Genomic DNA, 26529 nt, shown 5'->3' with positions numbered 1-26529 from the left:
CCTTGACAGCTGTCACTGTACGCCGAGGTCAAGGGGAAAGAAGCATGGCTGCGTTGTTTAGAGGGTCGCGAAATTTATTGCTAAGGTGGAATAAGCATGTCGACCTCGCCTTTGGTAACGTATTCGCTCATGTTGTCAGTCTCCTTGTGTCGTTTCTGTCCGTCAATGAATGCGTGTTCAGAGGGGAAAGCAAGCGGAGCAGTCTCTGCTGCAGCCTGTTAGCTAGCTTGTTAGCCCTTTGAAGAAAGTGTGAATACTTGCTGTCCGTGCTTGTTAAGTGTTACAGGCTGGACACAATGTCCCAGAGGTGGTCACCTGCTGTGTGCTGTTCACTCATGCAGTACATTAGGACTGGACTGGACGTGAGCATTGTGAAATGAGGAGCAGTAGCCTGTGACAGCTAATTGTACCTGACAATGACATCTTTATAGACCTCTGTGACTGTGTAACATCTATACTTGGTTCTGATTGTGTTTGTCTGCTTTAGGTGTTGCTACTCTCAATACAACATTTTGTTTCACACCACACAGCTTCATGGATTAGCCTTACATTGCATCACAGCCACTGCGCCCACACTATCCACTCCTCCCTGCCCATCCTACAAAACCAGACACAACAATGCTTTCTGAATCAGCAGCAGGGATGTTGATCTGACTGATCCGAGTTAAGAAGCTACTTGAAATGTAGGGACCACTGACAGGATGCCCTGCATGTAACTGTTTTTTATATAGTCAGTGGTGCTGTGAACTGTCACTATATTTTTTTATGTATCCTGGCATTACATTGCATTGTTTAGTTGAGCTAGAGGGAATCATTTACGTGAAGGTCCTTTCTCTAAAGGCCCCATTAGAGTGCTTCACCTTTTCCCTGTAAAACCTTAACAAAGTAGATAAACAGCCAGTTTCAAAGTCCACTGTGAGGTAATGCCAAACGCAGCTTCAAATGGGTTGACATACTTATATAAAGGTATTAAGCATGGTTATTGCAATGTAAAAATAAAAAGATATTTTGTGGATCTCTAGCCAAGTAGTTTGTAATGAACTGATTAAAGGGTAGAAATTGATAAGTTATTGACTGCTTGATGCCTCCAATTACCTTACACTTCAAAGCTAAGATTTCAAGTTAAATTATCTGTGGCAAAGATAGTTATTTTATTCTTAGCATGTAATGATAGTAAGAGTGCTAAAATGATTGAATTATCAATGGAAAGGAAATAAACAAGAAATCAATTGGCCTATTAATACAAATATTTTCCTGGTTTGGTGTTTTGAAATGTGAGGATTTTCTCAGTTTTCTAAGTGTAAAATTATTACAATTTAAGTTTTAGTCGTTCTCTAACAAAATACAAAATTTTAATACGTTACCTTGGACCTGGACAAATTGTAGAAAAGATAGACAAAACAATTAATCATGTTTCCTGAAACATGTTGTTAGCAGTAGTGTTATTGTCAAAGCTTACTTTTTTCATCATGGAAAAGGAAGCATTAGATCCAGACATGTTACAATTCATGGAAGGCATGTATATTTTGTAAAGATGATAAGCTAAACTCCTTAAACGCAGTTTAAGGAAAAATAGGTGTGATGATAAACTTTGGCCGCAATATGTCTGTCTGGAGGAGACAATTATTATTTTAATGTCATAGATCTTTGCATTATAGTAGGTACTCATCTTACTAGATGTCATTAACACATAACTTATTCCAAGCAAAGGAAGCAGCACCTGGACAAAATCTTCTTGTTTAACTACTTTTGGGGCAGTAGAGAATACAGTATCTTCCTAATGGTATTTTTTTATCATCTCCAAAACATAAGTAGTGTCAGTGTGGTATCTACCGTATAAGTTGAAGGGTTGAGTTGAAGGTAAGGCTATGTGTTTGAGCTTCACAATCCAGGCTTAATCCTGTTGTTTTAGTCTGGTAGCTTCTACCTCTGTTTAGTCTCTGTTCACCTGGATGGACCTTGGCTGAGCCAGCAGTGTTTAATAGCTTGGCCAGACTTCCCCAAAAGCTGGATGCAAGTTAAAGCAGTGAGATTTGCTCTGTTGTTATCGATTCTAATTAAAGCATTTCCTTCCTCAAAATATTAGGATAGCAGCTTTTTACAGTCATTAACCATAGGAACTCAAGTTTTTCATAGCACTACTGATGGTGGAAAGTAGTTTTACTTTGAATTTCATCTGCTCTACAAATAATCTTACCTTGCCTTTATCGAGTAACCAGATTCAAACTAATCAACAGCACTGTTAAGAGTGAAATTACATTATTGATTGTACAAATTTAGTCTGAACTGTTTGTAATGTTTTTGTATTGCTCTGGACAGCAAAACAAAATGCCTCATGTTTTTTTAATCACACCTCTAATGGCGTCTTTCTATCCTCCCTCAGTGTCGTCACGATCAATGGCCTCAAAAACCCCCGTGGGGTTTGTTGGTCTGGGAAACATGGGCAGTCCCATGGCCAAAAACCTGTTAAAGAACGGATATCCCGTTATTGCCACTGATGTCTTTCCTGGGTCTTGCAAGGAGCTGCAGGACATTGGTGCCCAGGTAACACTCTGTCAATAAGACAACACATATGGACATATGAACATTTAACAGAATATACTATATAACATATACAAATTTACATTAAACAGGCTAAGTCGGCTAAGAATGCACTTAATATTGATGAGTGTTAGCAAGGTTTGGTGACCCATTCATTGAAACTCACTGCAGTTTCTTTCGAGCAGTTAGTAAGTGAACATGTGCGTATAGTTGTTCATTAACGTGTTTATTTTGTGACTTCTCCAACACTCAGGTAGTAGACACTCCAGCAGAGGTGGCAGAGAAGGCAGACCGCATTATCACGATGCTTCCCTCTAGTCCCAACGTCATAGAAGTCTACACAGGCCCTAATGGCATCCTCAAGTAAGCAGACTTAAAAACCCCTCATGATACCTTTTTAAAAAGGAAGCCGTTTCAAGGTGTCTTACAAACACAACAGCTTGACGGGACTAAATGCTTTAATGCATTTAATTTTGCTTACTTTAGGAAGGTGAAGAAGGGAACGCTGTTGATTGACTCCTCTACCATCGACCCTTCGGTCTCAAAAGAGATGGCACTCGCGGCGGAGAAGATGGGGGCCGTGTTCATGGATGCTCCAGTGTCAGGAGGTAATGTGTCACCCAAAGAATGAAAGCCTGCATGTGATTTTATAGCTCGGCTATTGTAATTTGCTTTTCATAGTGCCCAACACTTAAGATCAACAAAAGTGAAAGATGATGTGCCTCATGCAAGCTGTATGGCTTTATTTCTCTCCTGAGGACCTTTGCCACTGGTCAGGGATTATATAAAGGTAGAGTAGGGTGAAGTGGCAGTATCAGAAGCAGGATCATACTGGCTAGTTTGTCCATTTACCAATCGTAGTGTTCGGCCTGTGACCCCTCAGCTTTACTTCTGAACTGTCTAACACTCTTTTGTATATCTAAACTATGGGACCTTTTGGGTTAGTGCTAGGACATGGGTTGTAATTACTGAGCGGGCCAGCCAGTAGGTGCCCTCTTGAGGTTTTATTGCTGCTTTTGACCAGGGGTCTTAAAGGCAAGGTTAAGGTTTGAAGTCCTCATTATGTCGGCGCTGTCTGCTTGTGACGGCTTCTTGACAGAGCACAGGATCGCCAGTCGTCCTTAATGGGCTGAGCCGCGGCGGAGAATCCCGTGTCAGAGCTTTTCATGTTGATGGAGCCGTAATGGCGGGTATCCCATGTTAGTGCCTTTCATGTCAGATAAAGAGTCATAAAGAGGAGAGAAACTGCCCTCACATGGAGTGCAGAAGAGGAGAGGAGGGAGATAAGACATGAAGGAGACACATCGCAGTAAAACTGTCCATCTCCCCGTCTTTCTCTTTCTGCCTTTTTAACTCTCTCATACACACAATTCCTTCCATTCAGGTATGCAGGTGAGGTATGCTACATCCTGACACTCCTCCACATCTGACTACTACCTGTGATCATACTCTATTTGCTTTTTATTACACAATTCACGCACAATACACACTGTAGTCCCCGCACTCTACCATACAAACACAGACTTGGCCCACACTGGCATGTTTACCAGCTGGCGTCTGGAGAACAGGCCGAGTGCAGTCAGCGAGATCAGAGCCTTAAGCCTGTTACTCTCTCTTAACACACACACTGTTTACATACTATAGACAGCGCACAGTTTGTGTGTGCAGTCCTCTGTGAAGGTTCTTCCTCTCCTGTCTCTTAACTAAGCCTCTTTTACTAGCCTGAGATGACCAATGATTTACCTGCTACCTCTGGCCTCTGCAACCAGCCAGCGTCACCTCGAGACAGCCATAAGTCATATCCATAAGTGCACTAGTTTCGCGCAGACAATTACACTTATTCAAAAGCAAGAATCAGTTATAATCAATTTATGTCATTTATGGAGCAGAAATCTCAAACCTTGACTAGCTCCATCCCCTTCTATATTTTATGTTGTTTTAAATGGAAAAATGGGTTTGGACTGTGGGTCGGACAGAATAAGCATTTAAAAGATGTCCCCTAGTTCTTTGGGAACTTGAGATGGGCATTTTTCCATATTTCCTGACATTTTATCGACAAAACAGTTGACCCATTAATCTAGAAATAAGAATCAACTGATTGGTAAATAGATAAAAAAGTAGTCAGTTGCAGCTCTAAATTGCACACAGCGAGATAACAGCCCCACTCTGAGATAAGGAGTGGAAGTTGGTGGTGATGGTGTGACCTTGATAAGCCAGGCTAAACCTGTGGAAGTATCCAGGTCATGACAGAGGACAGCAACCTCATGGGAAATAGCAGAGACCTGATCCCCCCCCCCCTCACCCCTCTTTCCACATCTCCTGGTGGGATATGAAGTAACATGCTCTCTTCCAACCAGGAGATGGCACCCTCCCCAAATAGGGCATTGTCATACTCATGAGGTTTGTGAGTGTGTGTGTATGTGTATGAGTCACATCAGCACTTAATAGTTTTCATATTAAAACTTCATGTAGCCAAATTAAATACAATATAACTTTAAAGTAAAATAGAAAATACTTCAAAACAGTAGCCGTTGTCTCAAATGGACTCCAGAGACGCACAGTAGTATAACTAAGGATGGCATTTGATAAGATTTTATTGATGCAGATGTCATTATCAGTTCTGCTTATCAGTCTAATTCTTTATCGGTAATCTTATTGATTCCTGATCAATTTTTGTACAGTTGGCTGTAGCCTGAGAGCTAGGTGCTGCAGCTGTCTGTCATTATCTAAAATGGATGAAAAAAAATCTGCTGAGCCTGCCTGTGTGTCACTAGCGTTATTAACATAGGATATTTACCCTCAGTGATGTATATGCTGCAGGGAATTGATACGATTTTATTGATACCAGTGGCATTATCAATTGTGCTTATCAGTCTGTCATCTATCTTCGTGAAATTAAACCACACTTTGGACCCTTTCTTTGTGTCTGCCATGACTCCTTATTGTTGCAAGTTTACAGCAGTGTCGACACACGAGTTTGAAGTCATTGCTTTACAATGTGCAAGTGTTAGTAAATCATGCCAGCATTGATAAAAGGAACTGATTCTGGCAGACTGGACAATTTGGAAATGGTTCCTAATGGTTACGGCTCTCCATTCCAACCCCTAAAAATGACAACATAATTCTATTCGATTTTTACATATTATTTGTTATGTCTTTAATGAACTGACTTCAGAAAGGCATCATCCAATTTAAATATTTTATTCTTCGCTGAGGATAACAATTCACTCAGCACAGACTTGTTGTGATCTCTCATACTCTTAAACATTTGCAGACACAGCCTGCTCTTTTTGTGGTTTCTGTATTTGTTCTTATTTTAATTCAGATTTTTCTTTTGATATAAACTCAATCCTTTTTTGTGTGTGTGTGTGTGTGTGTGTGTGTGTGTGTGTGTGTGTGTGTGTGTGTGTGTGTGTGTGTGTGTGTGTGTGTGTGTGTGTGTGTGTGTGTGCGTGCGTGTGTGTGTGTGAGGTGGCGTTTTTTACTCAGAAATGTGTGTGTGTGTGTGTGTGTGTGTGTGTGTGTGTGTGTGTGTGTGTGTGTGTGTGTGTGTGTGTGTGTGTGTGTATGTTGTGTGCGTCACCAGAGGTTTGGCAGCCAACCTTGGGATCTGAACAGCGGAGTCATAACCCTTTTTAAAAAGAGCAATCAAAAAAAACTTTCACTTTCTTCTCATGGGCATCCTGCTGCCTTTCGTTCTTGCACATTGACCAGTGTCTTGGCTTTAATCCTGCATGACCCAGCTGTGTCCTGGTATAAAACACACGCACACACATATCCAAACATCCACACAGAGTTGTGATCTTTATGCAAACACTTTCCTGCGTAGACACAGTTATATTAACTTAGACACTGGTTCTTCAGGCATGCTAGCATTTGCTTGCACACACACACTTCTACCACTGTCTGGTGTCATTAAAAGCGTCCGCATGCAAAGTTGACCCACAACAAAACAAGCTCTGATGTCACAGGCCCAGGGTGTTGGCACAGCGATGGCAAAAATAGGAGGTCTGGCTAGCAAGCGGCGGGGTCGTTAGCAGTAATTACCCAGAATGCATGTGTTTGTGTCTGTGTGCCCATGGTGGGCTGCCACATTGCTAACGGACGATGGCTTTAAAAAAGCCCTAAAAAACCTTTCATTGTGTTTTTCCCAGCGCTGGGAAAGTCAGCTATCGCTGCAAATAAAAGCAAGAAGGAGCCTAGCTGTTGTGGGACCATGGGTACTCAGGCTAATGTTGCTTGTTTGTGAGGTCTTATAATCCTCAGCTAACTACCTACTTAGGCTGAGTCTCAACACCACTCTAATCATATCCATACCACATGAAGTGAAGCCTGAGTGTTGCAGTGTGTCATTTGCCGACAGTTTGAACGTCATCCTCCAGCCTGTAGGAGCTTGTTCAAGCCAAGGCTGGCACCAGTTTGTTTATCAGACAACGCTGCCAATCCACTCCTCTGCCGACTGATAGGCGCTCTATTTCTCCCTCCAGACCTACAGGACCTGGGGCTGACAACTATCAACTTTGACTCCAGCTTAAACTAACATTGCAAAGTCATTATTAGTTTTTAGTTCACTGCTTGCCCCAAGCAGTTTAGTTTATCTTTGAAGCTCTAAGTTAATTGTTGGATTAGAACTGATTGTCTGACAAAACAATCCTTTTTCTGGAGAGTTCAAATATTTCATACAGTCTTCACACTATTGTTTCTGAGATTAAGCCTGAACTCTGACGCTTAAAGTCCCCCCTGCATTCCAAAAATGTATTTTACATCTTGTTCCCACAGTTGAATGTTTTAGTGTGCAGAATGATGTTTGTGCAGAGTTTGATATTAGACGGCTTTTTTCTGTGCTCATTTTAAATCTAAAAAAATGTCAGATGTGGGCGTATAAGCAGATTTTTGTGATATCACAACTAGTTTGGAAGCCAATGGATGTCCAGTATACAACTAAACACAAGCATCATTTGGAGACTTGAAGCCTCCACTGCACATCATGAATGCATTATTTAGAACTGGATACACCTGCACCGCCCAGCCTTGCTTATAATTTTGCCCAGTGGTCACTCATGATATTACAGCAAAAGATTTCCCTGTGGCCCAAAAAGGATTTTCCCCATAGACCACTATTATAAAAGAGACGTCTGCAAAACTTTTGACAGGATAGCTCAAACTGCAAACAAGGTTAGTTATGCCTCTTTCTATTTTTTTGTATTTGTAAAACTTCCTTGCGCCAGTGTGTGCATTACTACTGCTTTTTTGCCATGTGAACCAGGCAAGCAATTCTTATCGGACTGAATAGGAGCCATGTTTGGGTCTGGTTTCCTGTTTTAATTAATGCATCCATGCTCACATGCACTGAAGATTTTTAGTGAAGTAGGAAACATTTATGTCCAGTATAGGTTTTGAAATGAAATATAGTTGTAGATTCTGGATGCAACTTTTGGCGCGGATCCAGGATTTTCTTTCTCACTTTCTTTAACATTGCAAGTACTTCAACTTTTTTGGTAATTTCTCAGGGAATAATGCGTTGATGTAGATTTTTTCTTTTAAATCAGCCATATGTAGGTGCCTGGTATCTGTGAGTGAATACAATTCGATGCAGGTCCAAATAAAAATGAGAATCTAGTGGATTTAAATATTTTTTTGTTGATATTGGCTTAGGCTTAATTGAATTAAAGGGGATCCATTCTAGTTTTCTCAATTAATATATTTGTTTGGTCTAAAAACGTCTGAAAATTGTCAAAAAAGGTCTATCATAATTTCCTTAACTCCAAAGTGATGTATTAAATTGTTTATTTTGTCAAACCAAATATCCAGAACTCGAAGATATTCCGATAATTATCACAGAACAAGACTAAAAGCAGCAAATTCTCACTTTGGAGAACCTGGAACAAGGTAATGTTTTGATATTTTTGCTCGAAGAAATACTTAAACAGTTAATGGATAGTCTATATAGTTGCCGATTAACTACACTAATAGATTAATTGACTTGTTGTTGCAGCTCTAGTATGAACAATGTACTCTCTGTCCCTCATTCTCTATTCCATTTTTTCGCTCTATAGTGACCAGTGACATGAGATTTTGGGACTTTAATTGTGGGCTCTCGCAAAAAGTAGTGGACTTGCTATGGATACTTTTTGTTCCATTGTGGGAATTTTTGACGGGAAGATATAAAACATAAATTTGACACTGGGCAACTAAATATAGTGGAGTGGTTGTCATAAGTCCAAAGAAAATCCTGCCATGGTACGTCTGGCCATAGGAAGGACCAGGAGAGCACTCAGGCCAACCTAATCCAGTCTGAGAATGGGATTAATTGAGAAGATGAGTCTGAGAGTCTGGAGGCCATTTAGTGAAGGCTGGTGATGATTCTCTGACACTGAGTTAAGGAATCAGGTTGGATGGGCAGAGGGTGGTGCTGTCGCAGTCTGTCATGTTGATGGCTTACCACTACTAGAGAGCGTCAGTGGTCCAAAGACTAGATTAGCATAACAAGCCCCTCACTGACGGGTCTTGGTGACATAGAGGGGGAAGGGGGGAACGAGTGGGAGGGAGGGAGGGTGCAGGGCGGTAAAGTGACCAGGGCTGGTGATGATGGAGGGCTGGTGACGGGGGGCTCTAGCTCATGCTCCAGATGGAGTTAGACCCACAGCAGCTGGGGACTGGCTCTCACATCCCTGCCCCATGTCATCTGCTGTGTATGAGTGTGTGTGCAGACAAATAGTCAGCTGGTGTATGAGTCAAGTAAAAGTCTCTGTCCGTCAAACAGAGACCAAACGTCACACTGCATGTCACTCAAACTTAAAGCGAATAAGCGCTCTGTCTGTATGAAGGACAGTTTCTGCAACCACATGAGTGTGTGTGTGTGTGTGTGTGTGTGTGTGTGTGTGTGTGTGTGTGTGTGTGTGTGTGTGTGTGTGTGTGTGTCCCTTCCTGCTAACAGCCTAATTGGGGATCATTATTAACTTGCTCTATCCTAGATGAGTCTCATTGGACCAGGGAAAGGATTGATTGTGGATCTCTCCTGCTCCCTCCAGCCTCTGTCACCTACCATTGACCAGCCTCTCCCCTACAGAATAGAGCAGTTACTGATGATGATGATGATAATGATGATGATGAGGCCTGGCCTGGTGGTCAATGGTCAGACATAGCAAACCTTAAAGGGACACTTCACTCCAAAATCAAAAATATATATTTTTTCCTCTTACCTGTCGTGCTATTTACCCAACTAGATTGTTTTGGTTTGAGATATCAGCCATGGAGATGTCTGCCTTCTCTTGAATATAATGGAGTTAGATGGCACGGTGCTCAAACGGCCAAAAAACTCAACAGCAGTGTCTCTTTTCAGACATTATGCCCCGGTTACTCAAGATAATGCACAGACCTTGTTGTGAGCAGTTTCATGTAGGATTTTTTAAAATTTCTATATAACTACACCCGCCAAAAGTATCACTGCATGGGAGAAAGTGTACATCCACTCATGGAAGAGAGGCTCATGCTTGTGACAGTGCAGGATGTAAACATGATACAGCGTGGGTAAAGTTCGGTACATGAAAGCATGTGAATCCAAACAGGCCCTTCAAAATCTTCCACAGTTGTCTTGTTGGTCAAATTTTATTCATTTATTTATTTTATTCGACCAGACAAGTCATTAAAAACAAATTCTTATTTACAATGGCAGCCTGGAGAGTAGCTGTCCTTACTCTCCTCATGTAATAAATGAAATGTGACTCTGGCAACTCTGTGACTCTGTTGCTGCTATACAGCGCAGATGAGTTTATAATTGTAGCGTCTGTCGTCCGACTAAGTATGATTAAGAAAAAGAGAAAAAAACTACAGCGGGGGCAGTGGGCAGGTAATGCAATGTAAGCCTTTCTTTCTTACATTTTTTGTGGGCACTTTGAGCACCTCAAGCTGTTTAGTTATATTATATTATATATATTTGCGAGAAGTCTGTGTTCGATATCTCCTAAACTCAGCAACTCACACCAAAGCAACCTAGATGGATAAATAGCACAACAGGTTAGAGAAATAATATGTATTTCTGATTTTGGAGTGAACTGTCCCTTTAAAGCTGTTTTAACATTTATACACAAGAAACTATGTCGACGTCTGTAAACTGAACTTACTCTTCAACTGGCCTGACACCAAACCTAAACTTTCTCCAGTCGCCTTCTAACTCGAGGTTCTCATGGAGTATTTGTGTGCGGGAGTTCAGTTCTCATGGCTCTGCGCTTGTTAACTGGAGCCGATAAAGAGTCTGTTTTTAACATAACAGCGGAGCATTAGCAAAGTTGGCAGATAAACTGTTGAAAGTGCGCTTTTTAAAAAAAAAATGTGTGTGTGAGCGATTTTGGTTAACGCGCGCTCTCGTACCATTTCTCACTCTGTATCCGTTACGCTTTTTACGGGGCCTGTTTGGGTTTTTAATTTGTTTTAGAAAAAGATCTGCCCTTGGGTGTAATTATAATGGTGGACCACATGAGGCTGCGTTGTTGGCCTGTTAACATCCTACCCCCACTGGCTCACACTGCAGGCAGTCATCTCCCATTGACTCAAGGGGTGTTGCACTATGAAGTGTGAGGGCTCTTTTCAGCCTGAATTATAGATGAGTGCAGCCCAGCCAAAACTTTAACCTTACATGTGCATGTAGTTAAAAACCTAGTTGCAAACAGTGTAGTATATTGGCAGAGTTTGTTTACACCAACTGCATTTGGACATGGAAGGTATGACGTGAAATCTGGCGTATCCCTGAATCTCTGAGTAGTTACATTATTATTTTAGGAAATTAGGTGTTTGGAGGAGCTCTACTGTTTTTGAAGGTGTTGTTTAGCTCCAAGTGTTTTTCCAAACGCTCTCTGGGGGGAAAACGCAGGGTTGTGGCATGTTGTCAAATGCGTCATTCATTACCAAACTCTGGGAACATCCCCTTTTTCGTGTGTGTGTGTCTGCAACTGTGTGTGTTGTTTGCGTAGCCTCATATTCACAAATGTAGTTTAATTTAAACCCACCGCCAATAAAAAGTGCCTACTGGTTTACATGCGGCTCGTAACTCCGAGACACGGCCTCAGAAGCTCTAACTGACGTCTTATTGGCGGCCGCCTCTGGGATCTGCACCTGTCCCTGGTACACACACACAGATACTGCATGCACATGTACACAGACATTCTCACTTACTCTGTACATACACACACCACTTCAAACAGGGCCACTAGTTTAAAAGGTTATAAGGCTGTCATGAATTGCTTTGGTTGATGCTTTTTGTGAGTAATGAAAGAAGTGCTAATGAATTTAGTGTTCACTACAAACAGGCCAAACCAAAGTTGTTTCTCTGATCTTCCTTTGCCTTCACACCACCAGCTTCACCCTCTTATGTTCATGGTTAATGCCTGTCGTCGAAGCCTGCTGTTAAGCATCTGTCCTAATAGTGCTTGATTGCCTGCTTATTAACTCGAAACTTGTCAATAGAGTAGATCAGATGAAGGAGATGTCTGTATGTGTCTGCAATAGGATGGAAGCTAACTTGCACACGGACCACACACAACTACACACACTCACAGGCACAAATATACACACTGTGCGGTACCTCCCCATACGTCATACAACATACTGCAGGAGTCACTTTGATTCTCCTCCTAATCCTTGCAACCAACACGGAAAAAGCCACAGAGTAGCTCATTAATGGTTCATCCAGCTTCATTATGCTCCGAGAATATTTGCGTTGAGGACGTGGGCACCCACTTCTCAGCCAATCAAAACTTGTCCTAAACCCTGGAGTTGGATGAGAGAGAGAGTTCCCAAGGGAATATTTCCTGTGAAAGCTTTGCCTGCTACACATTGGAGTCTTCTGTCTTTCCTTTTGTCTTTATTCTGAATCTACTCTTTCCCTGAAAGAGGTGGCAGTATGAAGTGTTTTAGCCCTTTGGAATAATTATATTTGACTCACTTTATTAATAGTATCTTGTGTGGCATTATATACATAACTTTTCCTCTTGTGGTTACCTTTTTAGTATTTTCATTCCTCCTTTACTCTCTCCTCTCCATCTCTCAACCCTGTATCTTCTATCATAGGTGCCCCCCACCCCTCTCTTTCTCTCTCACACACACACACACACACACACACACACACACACACACACCTTGTCTCCCCCCCCTAGGGGGCGGTGTGTAGTTGTGCAGTGCTAACGATCCAGGACTGTCACTCCCGCTGGGATGGATGAGCCGGGCGGACCCGGCGCTCAGGAAGCCTCATTAGGATTCCTCTTTAATCCGTCTCTGACAGGACCAGTCCGAGAACGGGATGTCCCCCTCACACACACATACACACGCGCACACACACACACACACAAAAAATACACGTTGAAAGCGTACACACTACATAGACATTATCATAGAATTATGACGTCGCCGCACAAACACATGTGTACTTTCGCTCAATGAACAGACTCACTGATACCCCCAACGCACGCGCGCACACACACACACACACACACACACACACACACACACACACACACACACACACACATTGTTATGCTAATGATGTGTTATTCTTCCACCAACAAGGATCTTCCATCATCCCGGTGTCACTGCCTATAGAAATCCACTACAGATCATAAGAGCTTATTATGGGTGATTAGTTAATTTGAGGGAGGGAGAGTTGGGAGGGATGCTGGGAGGTAGGAAGAGAAGGATCGTTCCCTGCTCGTCTCTACTTCTCTCTCTCTCTCTCTCTCATTCTCTCTCTCTCTCTCTCTCTCTCTCATTCTCTCTCTTTGTCTCACTCTCCTTGCTCTCCTTAGTGAGATATATTGATCAGCACGTAGACTGTGTTATCAATAATCTCCTCTTTAGTTGTCCGCGAACAGTGATCTCCACTAATGAACCAGCGCAGTTGTCACACTGCTCTTTATTGTGTGTGTGTGTGTCTGTGTGTGTGTGCGGGTGTTTGCATTAGTCTTTAAAAGAGAGAAGCTCATCCTGAAGCTTGAAAACTAATAAATGAAATGTTTGAGAAAAGTTTCACCATGAGTTAAACTTATACAACTCTTTGTAATTAAAGCAAACTGTACTTGAGTTATTTATTTTTATCCGCAAAGTTATAATGACAGCATTGTCAAGAAAAGTTTGATGACTACTTCAGACATATACAATGTCATCAATCTCCTCACTAGTCTGACATTTAATAAAATCTTCATTATATCAAACCAAATTAGACTCAAACAAATTACTTCAGACGTGTAAGTGAGATAGAAAGGACAACATTAAGTAACAAGAAGGGAACTAAATCTATCATGTCCGTGGTCTGTGGACCATATGTGTGTATGATTGGTGTGTGTGGTGGTCGTATGTTGAGCGTGTGTCCATAGGCAGCTGCCGCAGCGTGGGCTTTGGGCTTCATTATGTGGCCCTAATGACCTGCTGACAGCTCGACACTGACACACACACACACACACACACATATACAGTGTCAGGGTATCATCATACACTTGACAACCGTACAGCCAATTAAAGAAGGGGGAGGGGAATGAGATGTATATTTATGTTTATAGGGGATTATAAATATACAGTAAGTCTCCTCTCCTCTCCTCTCCTCTCCTCTCCTCTCCTCTTCTCCCCCGTCCTCCCCTCTCCTCTGCAGTAAAGCCTGATAATGTGATTTCAGCTGTTTTGTCCCCAGCAATTCCCTTTTAATTATTAACACTGACATTATTAGGCTTTCACTATTAAGAGGCCTTTCATTAGAGCCAGACGACACCCTAAAGACACATATTCTGTCTCTCCCTCTCTCTCCTTCTCTGTCTTTCTTTCCTTTTTTGGGAGAATGGAAAAGTCTCTCCCTTTGCATGCATTAATGCAGCCTTTTGACTTCTAGAGTACTTTTCTACATATTGTGTACGTGTAAGATTTGCATTCTATGACGTTAAGTTATTGAACAAATGCCACAATTGTAATTATATTGATATCTGTGAAGCCTTGGTTTGAAAATCTGGTTGTAGATCTGTTTTTTTTTTATATAGCTTTCGGTAATTTTGATACAATCGATTGTGGATAAAGTATCATTTAAACATGTGGTATCAAAAAAGTATTGAAGTACCGATACTTTTGACAACCTTTTGTATACAGTATGTGTCTACCAGATATCAATGTTTGAGGCTATTCAGTGAAGCACTTCAGGGACATTTCAGGGGAGACTCAGGCCGGCTGGGTCCATCCCACTCTGAAAAGGGGTTATTTCTGCATTAAGGACCCTGTGGAGTGGCTGAGGGGGGGTGAGGTTGCCTCCTACAACATGGCACGCTCCTTAAGCCATCAGGCATGGGGAGGGACGCCTAATTGAACATGATAAAGTGTAAAGTTAATTACCCCTCACGCCTGTCACTGATACCCCCATGAGGGGGGCTGGCCTCGGGCACAGCTGTTGGTGTTACGTGTGTGTGTGTGTGTGTGTGTGTGTGTGTGTGTGTGTGTGTGTGTGTGTGTGTGTGTGAGAGAGAGAGAGAGAGAGAGAGAGAGAGAGAGAGAGAGAGAGAGACAGAGAGACAGAGAAAGGGAGAGAGAGAGAGAGAGAGAGTAAGGGTGACAGGACAAAAGGCAAGGGCTCCCATGAGGGTTGTGCAGTGGATGATGGCAACAATCGGCTTTTAAAGATACCTCTGTCCCTCTGGTGCACCACTACTTAACACGCCTGTCCCACTATGACTCTAACGCACACACAGACACCCACAGAAAAGTACACAGCTGACCTTTTAGACACAGTTGGTGGTGTGGAAACAGTCAAGTAGTTGATATATAGTGATCTTTTGTGTTGCAAATCCATATATTTTAGTTGGATTGTGCTCAGTAATGACTTATTTGCACATATTATTTAGAGTTTGGTAAAAATACAACTAATCAACCTTGTGTAGTTGCACAAGTTTGCAGTTTGTATAGTTGGGACAGACCGGATATATCGATTGAATGTTTGTACTATCAGGTACGGTATGTCTTCTCCTCAGTTAACCTCAGCACACTGTGTGTTCAGGTGTCGGGGCTGCCAGCTTGGCCAAACTGACCTTCATGGTAGGTGGAGTGGAGGAGGAATACAACGCCGCACAAGAGCTGCTCACCTGCATGGGAGCCAATGTTGTGTACTGTGGACAGGTCGGCACTGGACAGGTAAAGACATGCAATAATACACACACAAACACACACACACACACACACACACACACACACACACACACACACACACACACACACACAAAGGGGTACATTTCTTCCTGCTTTTTAAAATGCATTTTCACTAACATACTCAAAATGTCCTTTATTAAATAAATAACTTAAATACAGACGGTATACACACCTACTGTAGATTAGTCTATTTCATTGAAAGAAAAGCAGTTGAAGTTGTTTTTTATAAATATCCATCCAGAAGAACTCATCAGAAACGAAGGACATCTTACTAAAAAAAACTGATTTTGTCTTCAATTTCATCAAAATGAAAAGTCAAAGCATTTCCTTTCAGTGAGACCATTAAACCTACCTCCTTCTATAGCTAATGTTTATGTACGTGAACATACAGAAATATTTAAATTCTGATGCTGAATGTTAAACTTGTTTTGAAAAATAAATCAATCATAAAAAAGAAAGATTTTACCTACTAATCCAGGAATGATCATCTTTCTAGGGAGTCTGTTCCAAAGCTGGATGTGTGATTTAAATGTTCTTACATTTATGTATTTCATGTTGCCTTTCAAACCTCCTCATACTGTATACACACACAGTAAAAGTGCCCTTTCCACTTTCTGGTCAACCCTCTGTAGGCCGCTAAGATCTGCAACAACATGCTCCTGGCCATTGGGATGATTGGGACCGCAGAGACCATGAACCTCGGCATCAGGTACTGTCAGCCAACGCTTTGCTAAGCTGCTTCCTACCTGTTATCCTAAAGAGGAAATGCAAGGATGAAAACCTGATTAACATTAGCAAGGCCAAGGTAGCTGTAACAGTTAATGGTAGAGCACTGATAGAAATTCTGACACAGGGAAAGTTGTGAGTGGGATATTAAAAGTGTATATACAAAGAGTGGGCGATATGACCTAAACTTTGTTTCACAGTATTTTTTTGTTTCTGTTTTTTTGCAATGACAGTATTATATAACGCCATTACAAAATTTAAAGGAATACTACACTCAAACATAATTCTACCACTATATCTTAAAAAAGAAAAAAGATTTATTGAAAAAAGGTGTTTGTGTATTGGCTTCAAATGTACGTCCCACATGTTTGTGTTCCCGAAGTCGTCGTTACTGAATGCAACTCTATGAGTACTTGTTTAGCCCTCTAAGAGTATATTAACACAGCCAAAGTAAGCACATGAAGTACAGTATGCTATAACATTTATATCACAGTAATGATGGTATTTCAAAATTCATGTTATAGCGGAACATGACACCAGTGACACTGAAGAAACTGCCCATCCCTATTTTCCTGACTTAAACCTAAACCAACTAGGCCCTTAACGCAAATATGAGCTAGTAATCAAAACATGTTGTTGGCATACACGGTACGGTGAAGCCACATGTGAATGTGAAAATGTTGAAGTTTCCCGATGTTTGATTATAAGAAGCCATGAACCATGAACTTAAAGGTGGCACGTTTGAGGCTTCCACATTTTAGCCACGTATGAATTTGGCTTCAACCTCGCCCTTTGATATAGCCGTCACTATAAAAGCAATTACTATACCAGTGATATGGCTGTAACTGTGGCAATAATTTACTGCTTCAATACAGGTTTGGAAATGTATTGTGTGTGTGTGTGTGTGTGTGTGTGTGTGTGTGTGTGTGTGTGTGTGTGTGTGTGTGTGTGTGTGTGTGTGTGTGTGTGTGTGTGTGTGTGGTTTATGGAAGTGTGAAGGGGTCAGCCCAGCCCCGAGTCAGGGAGATGGATGAGGGGGCGGAGCCACAGACTCTGATTTACATCTGCTGATTGAGCTCTCACCAGCATCCTGCCACAACCCTGTCTCTGAGCACCGCCTAGAAATCCCATCATTCATCATGCCTCGTCCTGGCACAGAGCCTCTTTAGCCAGGACGCTGATGGGATATGAAGTCTTTTGAGTTAAACTGAAGCATTTTTATGTGATCTGAAAAATTCGGCTCAACCAAAGATGTTGGACAGACTGTGAAACAAGTGTCTTAGCATCCAAATCTCATCATAGTACAAATTTCCCTTCAGTATCTCCCTTTTTTGGAAGTTGGGGTTCTTAAATGAGATTTCCCTCACATAAATCACCTTACCTGAGCTATTAAATTAGTTTTTCACCTTATTATCCAATCTAATTATACATATCCCCTGCCAATAATATGCTGTTTCCTCTGCTCTCCCTGTTATTATTATGTATTTTTATGGGTTTTGCAGCCTTAAAGGTGTGTGCGCCCAGTTGTGTGTGTGTGTGTGTGTGCATGTACGCGAATTGCTCTTCTCACAGTGCAGCTGTGTTAGTGCAGCTGATTTATCTGCGCTGAGACAGAGGAGGAAAATTGGCATGAGCAGTCGCACATAAATCCCCCCACTAGGCCTCTGAAATATGGAGGCATTAAGGGAGCAACACAGATTTACACATTGCCACACTGTCTCTGGTGCACACACACACACACACACTTGGACACACAGATTTACATCCACAGTCACTGAAGACAGCAGTTTTCTACCAAACTACAACAACTTCTACTCACCATGCACATCATTATAATGTATGCCTATGAAACTACAGCATCCCTTCACTTTGAATGTGAATTATATTTTATATCTTTGCAAAACTGACCCATATTCAGTCTTGATTGTGTGTGCGTACATGCAAGTGTGTGTATGTGTGTGTTTCCATGTCTCCCCCCTATCTTACTAGCCAATCTCAGGGGCTTTATTATCGGGTTTGACAAAGACTGTCATCGTTTAGAAAGAGCCCACACCCGTAAATCTCCCATGCTGCATTGCGGCCCAGTCTCTTATGCAGAGAGGACGCTCTCTTAGGCGTATGTGTACGGACGCACACACTCACGCACACACACGACACACAGCCGACACAAAGGAGACTGAGCACTCACAGCCAATTTACAGGAAAACGGCAATAACATTTTATCATGCTGGACTTGGGCCTGATAGAGCTGCCCTTTCTTCAAATATGTGTGTGTGCTAGTGTTTCTCCTTACCTGTATATGGAGGCGAACACACACACTCTCACACACACAGCTCTGTTCGTGGAGCTAATTTGTTGATCTCAGATGGAGGCTGGGGCCGTCTCCAACAGAGCGTGACGTTCTCTTAGTGCAAGGAATGGCCACGCATGACAATTATGAACACGCACACACACACACCCGGCCTTTCTGTCATCCTTTCGCTCCCTCTCTTTTGGCTTTTCTTTCCCATCCCTATTTGCTTTACCTCCTCATTTTATCCTTTTTCTTTTAATCCCTTCATCTCTTCTCTCTGCCTCCCTTCCACTCGCTGTAATTTCTGCACGCAGCCAACCAGTCAGTGGAAGAGGGGGATGAGAAGCTGTGGAGAGAGAGGCAGCGTTGATTTTAATGATGCACATGAAGATGAAAGGAGAGGAAGAAGAGGAAAGAGGCGACTGGCCCAAGAAGGGATATGAGGCTTTTACAGCTCACCTTGCACGCCTGTCTACCTGCACTCGTTCATGCATACGAGGCATGAAGTCACTGTCATTGAGGCACTTGCAGACAGGCACATATTTGCCCCGTTATTCATTTTATTGGGAGAACGACGGGCGAATCAAAGACACGACCCTTTGTGTTGAGCGACAGAAACCACACACATGAACACAGACGCACATCTCTCCCCCTTTTAAATGAGTTGTGAGCATATGTTCCGATGAAGATTAAAGTTGGGTGATAAACGCGCTTGTTGCCTCTATAAATGGGACAGTAAATGCTTGTGTGTGTATATGTGCTCGTTAGCTCTTTAATGTAATAATAAATGGGGAACGGGCCGGGCTTCCTCTCCTGTGGCATCAGACGAGGACGAGGAGCTAATCGCAGTGAAACAGACAGTTAATATCAGCGCTGCAAATGAACTCCACCTGCTCGAGCTCCCCCAGCACGTAAACACATAAACACCCTCCCCACCTTATTTCCATCTCCATCCCTCTCACATTACTTTAATCTGCGGCGGCATCGCGCAGCAACACGTTCGTCTCACCGTCCACGTCTTTGTGTGTTTATCCATGTCAATCTTGTTAAAGCGTGACATGTCCTCTTCTCCACGCAAATTACCGCAGGCGAGGAACAACACCACTGCGTCAGCTAATAACCACGGCCATGCGGGTGTGAGTGGTTATGTGTGTGTGTGCGTGATGGGAGCAGGAGGGGAACTTCATTGATTTATCGTTAACAGAGGACAACAGCTCCCCGTCAGCGTCTCTGGTCGCTATAACAAACGATCTGCGCGCTCGGACGCGCTTTATTGTAGCTCAGCCAGTAACCTTTTCAGCTGCTGACCCAGAACGCAGGGAGGGGCTGCCTGCTTGTGTGTGTGCATGTGCGCAGAGAGATGGGGGGTTTGTGCACGATGTCAAACATATGTCCCCCAGAGTCCTCAGACAGGGAGGTGTCAGCGGGGAAGACGAGGGGGTGGAAGAGGAGGAGAGAGGCAGGATGGCGAAGGGTTGCTTGCAGACATAGAATAAAAAAGCCATCATCAGAGAGACTGCGAGCTAAAACACATGTTTACACACACATGCACGTAGTGTCACTTATGCCACATTTCCAAAACAGTCTGTTAAAAAAAACAGGAGGGAGGGTTGAGAGAACACAAAAGAGACGAAGGGTAAGGGAGGAGGGAGAGACATGGAGAGAGTGTAAATGCAATTCCCATTCTTAATTAGTTAGTAGACAGCTAATAAAAACTGTGGTAGTAATGGCAGAATGAGAGCCAGGTGGAGGGAGGGAGAGGAGGGAAGGGAGGGAGGCTGCTGGCCTTAAGGACCTATGATGGTTTAATAGTCATATTGAGAGCAGAATAGAGTTACAGGCCCGTAAGTAACAGTGAGCTGAGGCAGCCAGGGCTTGATGTGGTCAGCTTTACACTGGCCTTAACCGTTAATATACAAAAGCTGCACTACACAGACGCTATAGTTACACCCTGCCTACTGTAATGGCTTGCTTCACTCCCTGCTTCTGTCTGCCCTGCGCTCTCTTTGTCTCATTTGTTTCTTCTCATCATAGCCAGGAGATTTGTCCCCTTGCATATGAAAGTGGGTTGCTGCTGCAAAATGGGGCAGCAAGGAGGAAGTGTACTTCTATACGTTGACAGCCAGGTTTATGGCTCCCCTGTGCCGCTTAACCACTTCTCCTCCTCCTCCTCTACTTTCGTTTTTCATGAAAGAAGGATGATGAAGGATAGATGTGCTGGTAAACATCAATACTGCATTAGCCAGCATTACAAAGCCTTCAGCCATTAACACTGAGGAATGGTCACAGCCTAGCACGAGGTTCAATGGGGGTCACTGCAATCACCAGCCGCCCCACACCCATCTTTTTCCATCTTCTTCTCTTGCGTTTTGAGAATTAATTCCATAATCAGGGCTGATATCCCTCCCATCTCGCCTGTCCCATTTCCTACATCTTCCAGCAGAAATCTTCTTTCTTTTTCTGTCACTACCAGCATTTTTCCACCTCATGCTGAGTCACTCTGGATTAGAACGTTAGCTAAAATCCTCAAAAATAACATGGACATGAAATCATCATCGACACAAGTTGTTCTACGGGTTTACAATGGCTAATTTTGTCCAAAGTTTACCTGCTGCAGTAAGTGTGGCAGTAAACCTAATCCTTCAGACCTGGACACACACTCTACACCAGCAGATCTAGTGTGAAACAAAGACTAAGGACTCGAACCTGATCTCGACAAGAGAATGTTGCAGGAGTCATGTACCTAATCTGACCGTTGTACACTAATGTTTGTATTTCCCTGTTACCAAGTCTGAAGGAGAATACTGACCTCCATCTTCTCCTTCTTTTCCCAGACTCGGTTTGGACCCCAAGCTGCTGGCAAAGATCCTCAACATGTCCTCAGGTCGTTGCTGGTCCAGTGACACGTACAATCCAGTTCCCGGCGTCATGGAGGGAGTCCCCTCAGCCAACAACTACCAGGGCGGCTTTGGAACCACGCTAATGGCCAAGGTACAACCTGCTCTCTGCGACTCTTTTTTAAGGCTGTAATACATTTTTATTTATTGAATTATTTCAATTATTCATTGAATCATTTCCTTTGGTTTTGTTTTGCTTAATTGATTGTTAAGGTTTTTTTTTACTCTTTCTGTTTAGCCTCGATAAATAATATACTTTCTTTAAGGGCCAAACTGACTTCACTGATTTCTTGTTCAGTCCATCCAACCATCACTTAAGATATTCACAATAAAACAGAAAAGCAGCAAATCCTCACATTTGAGAAACTGTAAACACCAACTGATTGGTATTTTTCCCAGGATACATCACACCAATAATTCACCTAAATTATTCCCATTAAATCTTCTTCATCAACTAGTCGAATCATCACTTCAGCTACTACTCGTTCTCTTTTTCTTTTCTTTTCATCCCTTTTTCAGTCAGTCTCTCAACCCTGTCATTTGCTTTGTCTCAATTTTAACTGTTCTTTTGTCTCTGTGATACTGCTGCTCTCCTCTTCCCCATCCCATCTGTGACTTATTGTGTGCCACTTCAATTTACTGTCACTGCATTAGCTGGGTCAGCCTGTGCCTGTGTGTATTATTTAGTGCATCTGGGTGTCTATTAATTCACTTGCAATGTGTGCTCTGCATTAGCCTGGTTAGTTCTATCACACTCAACCAAACTTAAGAAAATCAAATAGAATTGTCCGCTGTTAGCCAAACAAAAGACATAACAATGTTAGTCTGCCTGTCTGACACTCTTCCTCTGTTTCTCTCTGTGTCTAGGATCTGGGTTTGGCTCAGAACACTGCCACCAACACTAAGACACCCATCCCTCTGGGCTCCCTCGCCCACCAGATCTTTCGAGTCATGTGCTCTCGTGGCTACGCTAACAAGGACTTCTCATCCGTCTTCCAATTCCTACGTGAGGAGGAAGGCCAGTGAATGGAGGGGGATGTTACCACACACACACACACACATACACACACACATACATATACGCACCACAACCACACACCCCAGTGCCCCTTATCCCACTATGCTCAGGAGAGACTAAGGCCTTGCCCTCAGGCACAGATCTGTGATCCAATTAACATACTGTATGTCGACGCATGTCCCCTCATTGCATTAGCCGAATCATATTTTCAGTTCACCGCCCCCCCTTGCATGGGGGAAATGCTAAAACTGACCTTAGATCAGTATCTAGAGACAAAGCAACTCTCTTCTCAGTCTGAGGGGCCAGAGTGGAGAATGAGAAGTAGGATGAGGCACTGCCGGTTTACATCTAACGATGCAAATAATATGTGGTTTTCGAGGATGATTGATGAGTAATAAGTGCATGGTTGTTCAAGGTTTTGCTTTTTGCCTGGTACCCAAATGGCTCAGACCTGTCCCTGTCAAATGAAAGAGGACAAGAAAAGAATAAAATAAAATAAAAACAAGCTACAGTAAGGATTCACATATTGATGGAAATGTCATTGAAGAGACAGTGTACAGGTAAGAGAGTGCAGAGTTAGATTACCCTTTCTCCAACAGAAGACAAAATCCCATATTCACAACACTACATAAAACGCTGCTTTTCCACTGCAGGTTACGGCTCAACTCACCTGTAACAGGTACTTCTGTCTACCTCCTTTTCCACCACAGGTACTTTTGCCTTGACGTAGGCGTGATTCTTACCTGATCGTCATAGCAGCATTGCGACCCCCTTCACTTTTAGGAAACAACTCTTACTATGGTCATGCGAAGCCTTTATTCAGTGAGAAATTGTCCCCTACACTGTACACTTACTGTTAAACTAACAACTTCACTGTTAATCTGTTCCTCTGCCCACACTGACCGTCACTCTCTACCGCTCTCTCTCTCTCTCACTCAACAACACACTCACTGAGCACACACAAAGGACCTACACTACTCTGATCATGTTTTCACATCACTTTTTAGTATTGGGTCAGCTAATTTGAAACCACAACTGAGGTGATACAAAAAAGTACCTGTTAACAGGTACAGTACAATTCACAATGGAAAAAGAAAAGAAGAGGTTGAGAGAGTCGAGTTGAGTTGTGCCGTAGCCTGTAGTGAATAAACAGCTCAAGGTAACCAAAACTGGCCACAGTGTGGGCTCAAAGTTTGCTTGTTTGTTACATTTGTTCGTTTTTGGCAGGACGCTGTTTCATTCAGTCATCCTGCCAGCATACATATTTTCATTTGTTGATTTCCAATCATTCAGTTTGTTGTTTACCTCGTGAATACACTTCAGTTACAATAGTTTCAGTCCTTTGGTACATTTAGGTCACCACTCACTGAATCGACCAGTTCTGCTTCGGTTTAAATGCTGTGATATACTATATCCTGTTATTTTTGCACTGTGTGCATCGCAGAGCGATGTGCCGGGCCATTTTGATACAGTTACAGAATATCTTTAAACTTACCTCTCTTCTCTATAGTCTTCATCTGCTTATCGAGCCACTGGAGTATTATTTCGTGACCAACACTGTTTAAATTTTATACTGTTCACTTGTTCTCACTGTCAAGCACTTTCTCTTGGCCGTTTTTACTTTATTAAAGTGTCCGCAGATATTTCTCCTCTCTCGCTCTCTCTCTCTCTTTCTCTCTCTCTCTCTGTCTTTGTCTCTCTCCCAGCTTGCAAGACATCTGTGTAAAGTGTAAGTGAGGAACGGTTCCTCCCTGCTCTGAGCAAATGTACATATTGTATATTTCATATTGTTGTGTAGTATTGAAGAGGAATATAAATGGACTGTCACTTTTTTTTTAGTAAAATTCATTAATAGTGTCTACAGTTTGTCTTTGCTCTGTGAAGCAGATCCTCAGTCACTCTGTAGCCTAAAATAAAAGATGTTCTGTGTATTTCGTGTTTGTCTGGTTTTGTCAGATTAAGTACAGTTTGTTGCTGAAGATGTAACACCTGTCGTTCAAAGTATAATTCTTTATAGCACATAATCATTTCTCAGTGTTGAAGTTATTGACATAGGTGCACAATGAAAATAGAGCTTACAAATAACACTTGGTGGTGATTAGTTCAGTAAATACAGAGCTTTTGAGAGGGTGGTGCACTGGTCTATTTAACTGATAAGAACACAGATACCAAAATGCTTCATAGTCCCACTACTTAAATACTTAAACAATACTTAAACTGGCAATAGACCAGTTTTTGCTTTAACATATCATTATGAAGTAAATGTTGACTATAAAATAATTACACCATCTGCGTTTAGATTGGTTCCCTCTAAACCTAGTTATTTACTCTGCAATTTTGTCTGCCAGCGGGCACAAAATCTCCCGGGAAAAATGGCTGACTGGTGAACCAGTCAAGCTGGCAGCTTGGCACCATTTCCATCTGCTGTCACGTCTCCATTATAGACATAAATGAGTAAATAAACTCTGTTGTTGGTAGTTACTACTCTGAAGAAATCTGAGAGCAATCTGGTTATCTTTCAATCAGTGGCACCAAAAATAACCCCACATGGGGTGCAGAGGGGTTGTTGTCCGTTACACTGTATACAACATTTTAAACGTATTGTGTTTGTCCTTGTACAAAGTCAATAGTATAAAAATAGTGTATTAGCAACTCAAGATCTGGTGTAGCCATGTTTACTTTAAAATGGAGCCATGTGAAGAAACAGGTATAATGCACCCACTTCTGTTTATTCACTGCCTACAGTAGTGTCTACAAGTATCTAGCTAGCAGTTCCTTGCTAACATGAAAATGAGTAGAGTCACGACTGAGCAGTTGATTCAAATGAATATTCTACTTATTTTTTTAACTTAGTTTCAAGTTCAGTGAACTCGTCTTGGTCCGTTTAACATTTTCACCACACACAAGAAGACTTTGAACTGATCACATTTTTCAAAGCAGCAGGGAAACTTAGGTTTTTAAAGTTTAACCAGATTGAAACCGTGTAGTGCCAGAGGCAAGGTTCAGAGGGATTTATCCTCTGGAGACCCTGAATGTCTCTCTAACATTTGGTGGCAATAATTGTTGAGATATTTCCTTAAACCAGTGGACCAGTCATAAATCAGCAGCCTGTTTCTATTTTGCTCATGCGTTAAGCTTTACTTAGCTTTAATTTCTACCTAAAGTTGCAATATGTCAAATTCATACTTCGAACAAATAGGGGGCAACATTTCATTTTCAACAACTGCTAATTGCTGCTAGTTGTTGCTGCTGTTTGCTAGTAAGCTCAGTTAGCCGTTCAGCTAGCGGTCTGAACTGGGAAGTTAGAGTGGTATTATGAGACATGACAGGGCCAGGGCTGGTTATTGTGCTTACTTCCGATATCTCTGCAACACATTACATAGATTTCATCAATACTCTTGTTTTTTCACATTCTGTTAATAATTTTAGGTAATTTTTGGATGCTTTAAACCAAAATTCTTACATACTGCACCTGTTAGTGTTTGCAGAAATGTTAACATTTGTTATCTACTCTATGTGCTCATTACTTCCACCCTAGGATCCCCTTTTAGTTGCTCTCCCTGACGTTTCTTCCATTTTTACTGATATGGTTTTATTAAGTGATGTTTTTTCCTCATTCAGGTCAAGGTTTTAGGTCAAGGGATAGATTATGTCATATGTTGTCCAGATTGTGAATATCCCCTCACGGCCAAACTTGTTTTTTGGCCTATAGAAACAAACTTGGTTTCTAAACAGGTAAGGTGAACAATGGGACAAACAAAATACTGCGGAATCTCTTGGTATTTCTGCTGTATCTGTCTCATCATACGCGTACAGTGTCTCAGGGGCTGTTACACCAGTCTTCTTTAGCTTGGAGTTTGATCCAGCCATCCAGCTCTTCAGTGGGC

At 42.2% G+C, this 26529-nt stretch overlaps 1 protein-coding gene across 1 annotated transcript; it reads left to right on the top strand.

Annotated features, from left to right (window-relative positions):
* Positions 1–24573, top strand: hibadha (3-hydroxyisobutyrate dehydrogenase a). Its single transcript, XM_084379181.1, has 8 exons — positions 1–114; positions 2384–2544; positions 2795–2904; positions 3028–3149; positions 15560–15693; positions 16341–16417; positions 21562–21718; positions 22492–24573. The coding sequence occupies exons 1-8, from the start codon at positions 45–47 to the stop codon at positions 22648–22650; spliced, it is 990 nt and encodes a 329-aa protein (XP_084235307.1). The 5' UTR covers positions 1–44; the 3' UTR covers positions 22651–24573.
* Positions 24574–26529: the final 1956 nt, after the last annotated feature.

Source organism: Pagrus pagrus (assembly GCF_965226575.1).
Source record: "Pagrus pagrus genome assembly, chromosome: 17".
In the NCBI taxonomy this organism is placed as follows: Eukaryota; Metazoa; Chordata; class Actinopteri; order Spariformes; family Sparidae; genus Pagrus; species Pagrus pagrus.
This window is presented reverse-complemented; position numbering and strand designations above follow the sequence as displayed.